This window comes from Lutjanus erythropterus, chromosome 1, assembly GCF_056507025.1.
Source record: "Lutjanus erythropterus isolate fLutEry1 chromosome 1, fLutEry1.hap2, whole genome shotgun sequence".
In the NCBI taxonomy this organism is placed as follows: Eukaryota; Metazoa; Chordata; class Actinopteri; order Lutjaniformes; family Lutjanidae; genus Lutjanus; species Lutjanus erythropterus.
The window spans coordinates 42,111,814-42,125,267 of NC_139317.1; the positions used below are offsets into that span (position 1 = coordinate 42,111,814).

The following is a 13,454-nucleotide window of genomic DNA, read 5'->3' on the forward strand; positions in this document are numbered from 1 at the left end:
GCTAAACCAGCGCCGGAAAGACTAGAAAAGTTGCGCCAGTTAAAATAGAAGCGTCCCGTCAAAATTTAAAATCTCTTAATAGTTTATTGGTTATAGGTCTGGGTCCGTATAGGACGGCGTGTGGGTCCGCCTGTTAGGGACCCCTGAACGATCCATACGATCTCCTCACTTTGGCAGATCGTCTACACATTCTAATCCTTCACGATCTAATATCGTCATATCGCACACCCCTATCTTGAACACTACCTTGAAACATCTTTGAAACAAACCAGAACTTCTTCCAAATCCTTAAATGCTCGAACTGGCCCAAAACACCCCTTTCAGTCATGCTATGGCTTTTGTCAGGAGGAAGCACAACAAACTGCACTAGGACCATGATAGTGGTCTGTCTCCCTGGTTTGCCTCAGTCTCTCTCACAACAGCATACAACTACATGAGTAAAATATTTATCCTTTTTTGTGCCCATTTGTGTGAAATCACAAGCCTACAGGCAGGAGTACATCTGCGCACTACCGCCCGACACCCGACTCCAGTGAAGCCTCTGGGAAGGAGAAAAGCAGTAGTGAATTGTGAGGTTGGATCAAAGCCAGGTGCAAAGGCTGCCACTCTGCGTTAGGAGTTACTACCCTCTCCCCCCAGCCTCCATCCCTCCTGACTGTCTCTCTGTCTGCCTCTGTCCTTGTTTCTCCCGCTGGACTGACTGATGGGAGCTGACATTAGCCTCGATCCCTCATGCTGTATCTGCTGAGCCCATTCTGAGCCCCTTGTCTTGTCTCTTAATGCCAAAGCTCTGTCTCCCTCTACACACCCACAAACCTAATCGCCCTGCCCAACCCTTTTTTATAGATATATTTGTGTGTGTTATTGTACTTCTATCTCTGTGAGAACCAGTTTGAACTTTTATTGTTTGATTACAAGTTAATTTCTGTGATGTAGTGCACTTTCTTGTAGTCCTTGGAATCACTCACTTTTTTTTAAGTCTGTCTTAAAACAACCCTCACTTACACACTTGTAATATAGCCATTTTTGGTCACAGTTCTTGCTCCTCTTGTCTGTGCTGGCCCAGAAGAGATCCCTTTCTAATGTGATTTTAAAGTAAGAGATGGGAGGAAAAATACAGTCCTTGTCCTTGTGTATTTTCCAGAGTTACAGTCTTTTTTAGCACAGAATTCCACCTTATGTAACTATCCCTCCACCTCAGCTCAGCATAGAAACACTGTTTGGGGAAGTTAAAAGAGAGACTTTCATCCTAACAAGATTGTAACTGTGGAAGATACCAACTTGATTTGGGTAACTGCTGCTGTTGGTTGCTTTATCTGAACCTCTGAATGCATTTTACTCAGAGGGAGGACTAAAGATTTTGTCTCCCATCTCTTGCCTTGGATTCACATTAGAAAGAGATCTCTTCAAGACCAATACAGACAGGGGTGGACAATTACAGCTACCAGAACTGTTGCAGTGTACACCGATGAGGCATAACATTATGACCGCTGACAGGTGAAGTGAATAACACTGATTATCTCTTCATCATGGCACCTGTTAGTGGGTGGGATATATTAGGCAGCAAGTGAACATTGTGTCCTCAAAGTTGATGTGTTAGAAGCAGGAAAAATGGGCAAGTGTAAGGATTTAAGTGAGTTTGATAAGGACTAAATTGTGATGGCTAGACAACTGGGTCACAACATCTCAGAAACTGCAGCTCTTGTGGGGTGTTCCTGGTCTGCAGTGGTCAGTATCTATCAAAAGTGGTCCAAGGAAGGAACAGTGGTGAACTGATGACAGGGTCATGGGCGGTCAAGGCTCATTGATGCACGTGGGGAGTGAAGGCTGGCCCGTGTGGTATGATCCAACAGATGAGCTACTGATGCTCAAACTGCTGAAGAAATTAATCCTGGTTCTGATAGAAAGGTGTCAGAATACACAGTGTATCACAGTTTGTTGTGTATGGGGCTGCACAGCTGCAGACCAGTCAGGGTGTCCATGCTGACCCCTGTGCACCACTGAAAGCACCAACAATGGACACGTGAGAATCACAACTCGACCATGGAGCAATGGAATGGAATGGCAAATGTATGTCACATACCTGGCGAACACATGGCACCAGGATGCACTATGGGAAGAAGGCAAGCCGGTGGAGGCAGTGTGATGCTTTGGTCAATGTTCTGCTGGGAAACTTTGGGTCCTCCTATCCATGTGGATGTTATTTTGACAGGTATCACCTACATAAGCATTGTTACAGATCATGAACACCCTTTCATGGAAACAGTATTCCCTGATGGCTGTGGCCTCTTTCAGCAGCATGATGCGCTGTGTTTTAACACACATGTTTTTTTCTTTTTTCTTTTCAATAATACAGTTGAATTATTTTCCCCAAGAATAACAGGCATTTTATTACAGGCCTGAGCATTATGAAAAGATAAACAGATGAATATTAAGTTATTTTGTAAAAAAATAAAAAATAAAAACACCAATAATAAGAAAAATATAGAAATCATTTGCAACATACACGTTACGGCCGGAGCATTCCAGTCCATTGTGTCACTTCCTCTTTGAATTAAGTCACTAAGATCACTGAACAAGTAAGTTATCAGTGGCTGCCATACATGCAAGAAGCTGCTCTCGTCCTTTTATTTTGGCCTTGAGTTTTTTCATGGGCAGAAATCAGAAGATTTCACCATTGTGTTACAGATGGGGGTTTATCTTGAATCCAGTTAAATAGTATGCATTTGCTAGCTAGGGAAAGTAGTTTTTCTAACAAATTAGATTTCTAAGCGTGCAAGACTCCTGCTTGGGATGGCAGCCCCTGGATCATACAGCTATTACATTTGAGAATTGTATTCAACTCCTTCGCTTTACATGACAAAAACTTAGCAATTTAAGGACAGTCCCTAAATAAGTGAATATAAGTTCTAATTGACACTTTTCATTTTGCACTGAAGAAATCCATTGGGACTGATTTTGTTTAAAATTTGATTTGTTCTGTGTTGTCTGTGTAGCATCCAGTATTGCATTTCTTAAAATACCTTGTGTAGAAAAAAGGAGCAAGAGGCTTGGATGCATTCTTCAACTCTGTCTTCTCGCAGTTGAAAAAATTCCATGCTGGGTAATATTCTTGCAAGCTATATATTAAAATCAACATTAAACTCCCGTAGAAATAATGATAAAATGAAAATATAGAGCAGTCATGACCATCAACACACAAAGTTAAGCAGCTTATTACAAAAGGATGAAAAGCTCCCTCTATTTCCCACTCCTCCCACTCACTTTCTATTTTCTCAGATGTGCTCAAGAGTATCGGCCGCAACTTTGTGAAGTGACTAAACCCCAGTGCAACCTCTCCTAGTGAGGGAGCCATCTTTTATACATACACTCCTTTGATGTGGCAGTGTTTCAGTGGAAAAAAGAAACATGTATCCATCTGTGGTTATTTATCCATCAGTGTGCAAACCCAGTCTATTAGAGAAATATGTTATGTTCTTCAACACAGCAGTTTTATGACAGTGATGGTGAAGACAATTTATCTTTTTCTATCAGCAGAATCTACATGCTGTTTTTTTCCATTTTGACAGATAGAGTGAAATATCTCAACAGCTATTAGAAGTGTATACCCAGAGGATGAAACTGATATTAGTGATCTCCTGACTTTTCCCGTGCCATCATGACTTACCTTGACTAGCACCACTAGGAGATCAAATTTTTCATCCCATTTTCTTCCCTTTCCCAAGTTAAGAAGTAGTTTTGGTGGTGAAAATCTCTGTTTAAACTGCTTGTATTTTGTGTGATCAGGGGTAAAATTCTTCTGACGTGGTTGTTTCTGATTGGCTTTGGCCCAGTCTCAGCCATGATTTAGTTTTTATACCTATTAATGTCAAATGTGACCCTTAAATGTACTACTCTGACATGCTGAACCACAGGTGCTGGACTGGTGTTGAGCAGGATTTCTTTCTTGCTCGAGAGCCTGCTCCTGGGTATGATTAGAAATTGAATCACAAATTGTCAAGAGTGTAATTACCTTTAATTGGCACAGTTAGGTTTTGAAATCAAACTCTCAAGCACTGTTTTCACTGATACTCACTCACTCACTCACTCACTCACTCACTTACTCACTCACTCACTCACATACAGTATGGTCACAAAATATCCTTCCAAACAGAAGATTTTGTCAGCTAAAGTGAGCCATTTCCAATAATTTATCATCACAGCTCCAGTCTGAGTGTTCTGGATTATTTTTTAGTGCAGCACTTGGGCCCAGTTTGAAAATAATTGGATTTATCCTTGAGCAGGGGTGGAAATAATGAGGCCACTTCTATACAGTCTACTATTCCAAACGTGTGTGTATGTGTGTGTGTGTGTGTTTCTCAGACATCATAGCAAAGGAATTCATTGAACTGAGAGGAAAGCAGCGGAGCCGCTACGAGCTGCTGGTGGACTTCCTGTCTGAGATGCTTTCCGTTCCACCTGATGATGTCAACATCTTTAGCCTAATGGATGTGAAGGAGCGAATGCTGGATGTTCGCTTCGCTGTGCACGGTGGCCCCTCCTTCCTCCAGCCTGAGAAAATGCACGGCTATCTGGCCGCCCACAAACAAAAGGTAGGTCATTGTTTTTCTATTCTTTATCACCACATCGACACTGAAAGTAGATAATATATTCCTGTCTGCATGGTTGTTTTGTTGGCCGATCTGTTGACGACAGTGTTCACATTCCAGTTCTTGACTTATTGACAAGTGGAATCTCTTGAATGACACGCACATAATCTACATGACCATCCAACCAGCGAATCAGGCTGGATTACACCAAAAGGATCATTTTTATAAACCCAGCTGAATATAATTTAAATTTTAAATTTTGTGGCATCAAACTTTAAAGCTTGTTTATTATTAAGAAAAATGTAAACCTCTCTTATAAACCTCTGTTTAGATCTTATTATTGCATACATTAAATTTAATTCTGTTGCACCTAAACAATTAAAAAAAATTGTAGATGGTTTGAGCAAAATAATCCAGTTCCTCAAAGAAACTGAATTTGCAGTCAATCCAGTGAGTTTTATGATGCTCTTCTTCTGTTTTTTTCACACCAGTTGATAGGTTTTATTTTTGCTGTTTTGCTCCACTTATTCAGCCAACAAGTTTGTCTCAAAGGTGGAGAAATTGGAACTTTCCTACAGTCATCATGAGTGTGATTTTTTTTTTCTAGTTAGCAACTATGTTACACATACAGAGCAGCGTTAGATTTAAGAGTTACACCGCTCTTTTATACTTGTTACGTCTCGAAATAGCTCAGATTAATTTTGTATTTATTTTAATTTGAGTAATCTGATAGAACTCTCTCATTTCAGTTTACATTAGTTTACTGAATGGAAAATAGTTTTAATTGTGCAACAGAACTCTGCTCAATTTCAAATGTGGATTTACTCAGTTTAAACCTAGTTTTGCTAAACTGTGATCAGAACTTGTCTTAGATTAAATTAATCTTTGTTGGTGCAGCTCAGTTTTAGTGTGCACTGGATAACCCCTAACCCTAACCGCAGAGAAATACCTGTGTGGGAAAAAGTGAATGTTCCAAACAGGGCTGTGCTCTCTCTGTACCTGCTGGTTCCAGGCAGCAGTGTTGCTTTTGGCAATGTATCGGCTGAAACCTGTGTTAAATTCGAACAAATCAAACATGTCAGTCAAAATGTGCGACATTGTCTCAGTTTGCTGGATGCAGGACTGACAGTCAAAATTGCACACACAACCCAGCACACAAACACAACTGCATCAGTAATAAAAGTGTTAAAGTGGAGCAGTGTGTCAAATATCTTGGAGTCACCCTGGACAAGAAATTCATTTTAGAGCAGCACACTACTGACATCCGTAAATACTGTGAACAATAGCTGTTTGCTGTAAACTCAAAGCAGTCTGTTTCCTACCTCAGGAAACGCTCATTTTAACTGTACAAATCCAAGCAGGTGTGGTTTATCAGGATACTGATTAAACAGCATGATCACTGCTCATCTTGTAATGATGGTCATTACACCTGGGATTTATTCTTTGATCTCTCTTACTTGAAAACAGCTCTCCATTTCAGTCTGAACAGGCCAGTGGACACAGAGCACAAAATGAACCCAAAAACATCAGGAGTGTGTATTTTTCTACAAACTGATGCTCATTTGTCCAGACAACTTTCTCTATTTATTTTCCACCACTTTGCTCAAAGTTGTATATGACACGAAAACCAGATGCTGCAGCCAAGTGAGCATCAAAACTGTACAGAAATGGGTGGATTTAGATCATTTTTATCTGCATCATGTTTCATTCAAGTGCAAGTAATGTACATAGTGAGAGACATATGCCAGGCCTGACCTCCAATCTGATTAACTACATTTCTCTTTCATAACTGTTCTGTAAAGGATGCTTTTATATTTTGACTGACGTTTTGGGTAATCAGGGTTGTGAATGTGGTTCTCATATCCATGGCAATATTACTTTAACATAAATTAGCCAGCAAAAAAATATGTAAAAGGCTGATGATACCAGATGAGTCACAGTAGCTTCATTGACATCTAATACTGGGTTTAAATATAAAGCCAGGTCCTTACTCTGTGGACTTGGCATTTTCTCCCCGTGTTCCCATGGGTTTTGTCAGGTGTTGCATTAGACCCATAAATTATCAAACTTGCTAATTTGTTTTTAGAGAACAGGTATCCTGATGAACTACACACCACATTTCAGTATTTTAGATTGTAGAGCCTAACAAACTATTTTTTGTCTAAAATTTAGGATATTACACAGTCACCCATGTTGAAAAGCTTTATTGTGTAAACTTAAAAAAATGGTGAAATGCAAAGGAAAAGCTGTCATCATCCACGTGATTGTACGGTGGAGGCAACCTGCAAATGCATCATTTATATTTACTGACTATAAACACAGTACAAATTGCAGCAACTGAAAGATTTGGAGCAAATGCTGAATTGTAATTTCACATGGAGGACAATTTTAGTGGTATAAAAAGCACAGGTGTCAACAATAAAATTATTGATGACTGAATTCCCTTTATCTGCTTCACTTTCAGGGTGCTGGTATTGTGTATGATGGCTCACTGCCATTGCTTGCCAGGACACTTGAACAATTGAGCCATTGTTGATGATAGTAGGAACACCTGCGCCTTTTGTCCACCGTAGAAAAAGGCCTGTTTTGCTGACTTTTTGATTACCTTTTGTAAATTACCATGTATTAGTGCCTAAATATCACCAAACATTTAGAAAGCACAAAGGCAAATTTATTTTGTTTCTGTATTAGCCTATAAAAGGAGAAGCTGATTAAAAGTTGCAGTCGTTGTCTTTCAAGGTTAATAAAGATTATTTGGGTTATTTTTCAAACCAGTCACTTAGAATAGACAAATGGACCGATTCAGCTTTCATTTGTTCTAGGTCTACTTAAAATTCGAATTTAGCATTCATGTCATTCAAAACTGGCATTATGTTAATGTTATGTTGGTTTGGACCCCAGTGACAGACTGCAGGGAGTCACATCTGACAGTGAAAAGCTAGCTGAATGATATCTGATGGACGCCCCCTAAATGACTGTTGACAGCTCTACATCGTCGCAGCTTGAACTAACATTAGCAACACAAACTGACAGAAAGAGCTGCTTCACAGGTCCTGGAAGAATCCAAGCATCTATGGTGATACCTTTAAATAATATACTTAAATTTTTAGCCATTTATTATTTGATATTTCATTTATTTGTCAACTAAAACTACATAGCAACCTGCTAAATGTGTCAAGAATTTGATGTGATGAAACTGACCCTCATATTTTTTGAGCAGAAAGGATGGTCTACTTTAGTGTCAGCACACTGATGTTGGCAGAAGTATTCATGAGAAAAACAGTTAGTGGAGCACTTGAAACCTTAAGCAGATCAAAAGCAGGTGCAAAATGCCCACCACACTGTATCTTTGTAAAAGTGCCAGCACCAAGTCTGATTGATCCCCCTCTGGGTACAGAGGAGTTCTGGGAACAGCTCTCTTAACCAGGAGGCAGCTGGTTATTCTCCACCAGATTACGGTGGAGCCATTCTCACCTGCCCAAATACCCTGGTCTGCTGTAAATGGTGTTTAATTCACCCACACCGTGCACAGCAGGTGTGAAATCATAAAAGTATGTTGTCATACCTCTAGTGTTGTCAGAAAATCTTAAAACATGAAGGCCTACATACTTTAATTGATTTTGGCAAATCTGCAGCACACTGGATTTGAAATTCAACATCTATGATGTTAAAGTGCTTACATTCGACTTTTAATTAGATTTAATGGTACTCACAGCGTTGGTGGACAGCGCAACACTGGTAGCTTTTTTGAATTAACACAAGAGTGATGGAAATCTGAGGTTGCAAGTGTAAGTAGTTCTCCTTTGAGACAATGTACTTTAGGAATCCAGTGATCTTAAACATAAAGGAAGAGCAGTGTGTTCTTGTCTTTCTTGGTGCTCAGTATGAATGATCATGTCTTCACTTCCTGAAGAGATGAATGAAGACAAAATGCCTGTAGCAACCGAGAAGTGAAGATAAATTTGATGGCTGTGGGTTGTAAACTTCAAATACTTCAGTAAACTTAAGTAATTTATTGCTGAGAATTTCAAACCAAATTACATTAACATGATGATAACAATTATTTTCCATCAATTGGAATTTTGGGACTTCCTATATCATTCATCTGATGTGGATCTAAAAACTCTCCATTTAAAGCTGAGTGTCACCACCAGTCGTGCTGGAGTAAAGAGCCAAACAACAGACACTATGTCATGACTCAAACTGTATGACTGTTGTATTTTTTCATTAACCAACCAAAAGATCATGAAGAAATAGTTGTATCTTAGTAAGTGTCACTTGAAACTGCAACTCCCCATTCTTCATACAGTTGATACCAGAGACCTGTGTTAAATTTCCATTTCTTGTATAGTTTTTATTTCACTCAATTGTGGGCTGTTATTGTTGGTTTGTCAGTCATCTATTAAAAACAATTAGAATTGCACTAACCTGTATAAAAGGTGCTATACAAATAAAGTTTGATTTGATTGAACAATATATAGTCCAAAAGATTTCCTGCATTTGGCCCATCCTAAGTATTTTGAGCAATGGTCATTCATTGTGCAGTGCACTGCCAGTGCCATTGCATTGGCCAAAGGCACTGACAGGAGAATTAAAGCTAACATACAGATTTTTGATGATGGTGTAAAGCAGGAGCACCCTGGGGAAACCCACGCAAGCACAGGTGGAACCTGTGAACTCCACAAAGAAAGGCCCCAGCCAGGATTCATTCCATTGTGTTTAATAAATGACTGCCACCTTGTCTAAAAACCCTCAGCCTTACAAAAGTCTCTGATGGAACTATTCTTTAATTGGTGGCTGATTCATGTGCCAAATCTCTTTTCTTTTTTCCCCCAAAAGACCCACTCATATTGGCAAAGACACAGCCTGCGTTGTTCGTCTAAACGGGCCACCTGCAGTGAACATTTTTTACTTCTTTTTAGTGTCGGTGATACATACTGGTCTCCACAGATCATCCTCCACCTAGAATAAGCACACAAGCCATTTCTGTTATTTAGGACACGGGGAAATGAAGCCTGATTTAGACCATTGTCCTGGGCAGTTTTTTCTGGGCCAACCCTAGAAAAAAATGTTATTTCTACTATATTCATAGTCCATGAGTGTGGAACATCCTTTTAAATCCAACCCAATTTGACTCTAACAGAAATGCACGGTATGGATTATGCCTGTAATACTTTGGCTTTTGTAGTCATACGAAGAAGGGGGAAAGAAAAAACTCCACCACAACTGTGCTCTGTCAGTTGAGAAGGGTGTGTGAAATGACATAGATCTTCCTATATTTAGTCATAAATTGTCTTCTTAAATGACATTTCAGCCACCAGACAAGGCAAGCTGAGCAAAATTCAAGATGTAAAGAAGCATATCATCATTATATAGTTAGTAAAACACAAACGTTTCGCTTCATCACACTGACGCTCCCTGGCTGCTGGCCTCAGTCAGACCTCATTTCACGTTTCAAAAGTCTGAATGGAGGCAGGAGGTGTGTGTGCATGTGTGTGTGTGTGAGCGTGAACCATAGAAAGTAGAATTGTATGCATTTCACCAGCAGGGAGGGAAAGGGAGAGCGATGACCCAGTGTCCTCAGAGGAAATGATGAGACAGTCTGTATTTGCATGTATGTGTCTGTTAGGGGAAAAACTATCTAAGTGCGGCGTGCAGTCATGTCCGCGGTGGTCAGTTCAGGTCAATCACCGCACTCAACCTTCCCTCCTAGCTTCTTTCCTGGGTCCTCTCTTTGTTTCATGTGACTGTTGTCAAGGAATAAAAGAGGAAAGGATTAGAGGAGTGGAGAAAAGCACACGGGTGTATGAATGAAGTTTTGAGGTTGAGAAAAGCATGACCACAGAAGGAAGTGGAGAGGGGGGAAGAAAGATGTGTAAGCGGAGAGGTAGCCGAGGCTTTCAGGTATGATTTGTGAGGAGAGCGCCGAGCGTTTCATCTGAATTCAGCCAGGTTCTCTGGAGAAGACATTGATCAGAATGAGATGTGAAGCGTGGAGATGGAGAGGATGAACGGGAGCTGGAGAGATAGAGGGGGGGAGGGGGCTGGTGGACGGCAAAGAAAGAGGGAGGGAAGGGAGGTGGTTGGGGGGGGCAGAAGATGAAGCAGCGCTTATTATTAATGTTCTCTATTCTCCGGTAATGCCTCAGAAGTAAGAGATTTAAAAAAAAAAAGAAAAAAACTTTATTCCCTATGTCTTTCTATTCCTCCCTGCTCCTCCTCAATAATGGAAGTTATCCCTCAGTGTTTTCAATCCAGCACACTGCACTTGACTTTTAATGATACTGCATTGGTTTTCGACTTTTTAAAAATCATTGGTATTGCGCTTGGATACCGGGGTTCATCTTGTCATTATATTAATGTGGCCCCGAGGGCAGTGGAGAGGATTGTGGAAGCTTCTCAGTGCATTGGAACAATAGTTCAAGGAACAATACATCCCTCTGCTCCATTGTTGCCTGCTATACAGGCTGGTCCTCCTTTGAAAGATTCGATGTATGCCTCTGTACATTTCCTCAACATTTGGGAGACTCCATTCAAAAGATGGGAATGCTGATTGCTTTTCAGCCATTTAGGCCTTGTGGGTTAAAAGACTCCAATGGAGGATAAAGTATTTTCTAGAGAAATACATTTAGACTAGAGAGTTGGGAGATTTGTATTGTATAGAGCAAGGGTCTGCAACCTGTGGCTCCAATGCCCCTCTGCAGTGCTCTCTGTGGCCTTGACAAAAAAAAAAAAATGTAATTGACAATGCTGTGTCACAATTTGGTTAGGTTTCAGCACAAAAAGTACTTGGGCAGGTCTAGGATAAGACCATGTTTGTAGTTAGACTAACTGTTATGTTGCATATGTCATGTGATGTTCCTGACACAACTCGCAAAGTGAAGGTCACATGACGCACGTAATGTTGTTTAAAAATGTTTAATAACGTTTTGATTTCACATGGGGCACGCATAGGACTTCTCCACACCAAAGATTTCCTAGTTGACCAGTAGGCATATCAACATCAAGCAAGCTGCCTGTTAAATGCCAACAGCAAATAGGGTCATGACTCCTAATGTGTCAGAACAACCAGCAGGAAACTGAACATTTTGTTAATTTATTTCAGCACAGTACAGCCTCACACAACTCTTTTTGAAACATGGGAATAAATAACTTCCAACTTGACAAAACAAACACTTGCAGACTTATCAACACTATGGATGATGTGTACTTACAAATTAAGTCACTCAGTTACAAACTTTCCTGAACTCATCGCGTCTTCATTTTGCCTGGAGTCAGAGTCGCTCCATTGTTAAATCCCCTCAGGTGCTGTATTCTCTATCAGCCGGCCTCCATTGACCTTAGAGGCTATATCCCATAGGGCCGCTAACTGAGCTAACTTGCAAATGGCAGCTACAGCACAGTTAGCATGAGTGCGCCAGAAAAAAAGTCTATGTTGCAACAATCCCCCGGGCCTAACAGCAAAATGCAGTTCCCAAACAGAACTTGAGGCCTTTTTTCTGCAACTCACAAATAAATAAACGTGATCAACTAAGACTGTTGGCATTGAATAACGGTTAAGTCGACTATTAATCCCAGACACGAACCCCACTCTCCTGTGTGAAAATGTGTCACTTTCAGCTTCTAGTGGGTCCCATCTGCATACAGAACAGTGACAAACAGTTTTCTATCTAGAATTTAAAATGTCTTATTAGCATCCCAAACTAACAAGAAATTGTCGATGGCATGAAGAGGATGAGACCAGTGTTGTTATTTTCGTTTGTATATGTTTGGGTGAGGGCTGATGAACAAAAATCAAAAGTTATTTCAGGTGAATATCTCCGTTGGCCTCTGCTTTATAACCACCTGACAGCATGACGCTGACTTCATCGCAACCCTGTCTCCCTCCTGTCTGTACTCCCTGCATTTGCTGCCCCCCTAATCATCGTCCCCCTTGCCTCCTCCCCCCGACTGCAGACATTTCTACACTGCATGAGTGTGTCTCATTGGCTTTTAATGTCAAGGATTTGAAGGATCCATTATCCTGTGCTGGGAAGGAGACGGCAAAGAACTTGACCTACATTAAGGAGAAACCCTATTGACCTGACTTCATCAGTTTTTTTCCCTCATCTGTCCATCAGAATAGTGGTATAATATATTCACGTTGCCTAAGACAGTGAACAAGAGCTTCTTACTTTTAAATAATACTCCGCCCAGAAGTTCTTCAGTATGAAGTCCATGTGGATGTAAAAATGTGCTACTTCAGTTCTTAACATTCAGTTTCATGTACTGCATACAGTAGTTTTTGGTTTTATTGACATTATGAAACCTGAGTTTCTATATAGGCATGGAAGTTGGAGCTTTTGTGGGAGGGAGTGGTGTTAATATTGACAAAATTAAATTCCAGAGCAGAGAAATTTAATAATGTGTTAAGTTTTCCAGCATCAGCCTTGAGATTTTTTTTCTCAGACATTTTTCACTCTAATCATTCCCTTGGTCAGTCCTTTATCCCTTAAATATGTATATTTAATTCAAACCCCACTTTTTGTCTTGATTTCTTTTAATTATTTCCCGCTTAATGTCATGAGTGGACAAATCCACTTGAACGTGTGAGGGGAGGTGATGATACCACTTCCACTTTTTTGACTGTGTAACCTCCAATCTATGGGCAATTCCAATATCAAGTGGGCCTCTGTGGTTTGGTGCAGTAAAGGGAACCATGCGCACCACTGCTTCCAGCCTCTGTGTTGTCCAGATGCCTGCCACTAGCCAGAGCTGCAGGTAGACAGCCGCTTCTCTCGTCCAGCGTGAACGCCCCAGTGGCCTGGATGTAGTTATCAGCAAAGCAGGACAGATGACTTAAACCAGTGCAGTTTGGCTGTATTT

At 40.5% G+C, this 13,454-nt stretch overlaps 1 protein-coding gene across 1 annotated transcript in view; it reads left to right on the forward strand.

Annotated features, from left to right (window-relative positions):
* Window positions 1-13,454, forward strand: part of LOC146333309 (neural-cadherin) — a 299,893-nt gene that overhangs the window by 143,687 nt on the left and 142,752 nt on the right. Inside the window, exon 24 of the mRNA XM_084722064.1 lies at window positions 4,363-4,592. Coding sequence (XP_084578190.1) covers window positions 4,363-4,592 — 230 coding nt within the window. The remainder of the gene's footprint in view (window positions 1-4,362; window positions 4,593-13,454) is intronic.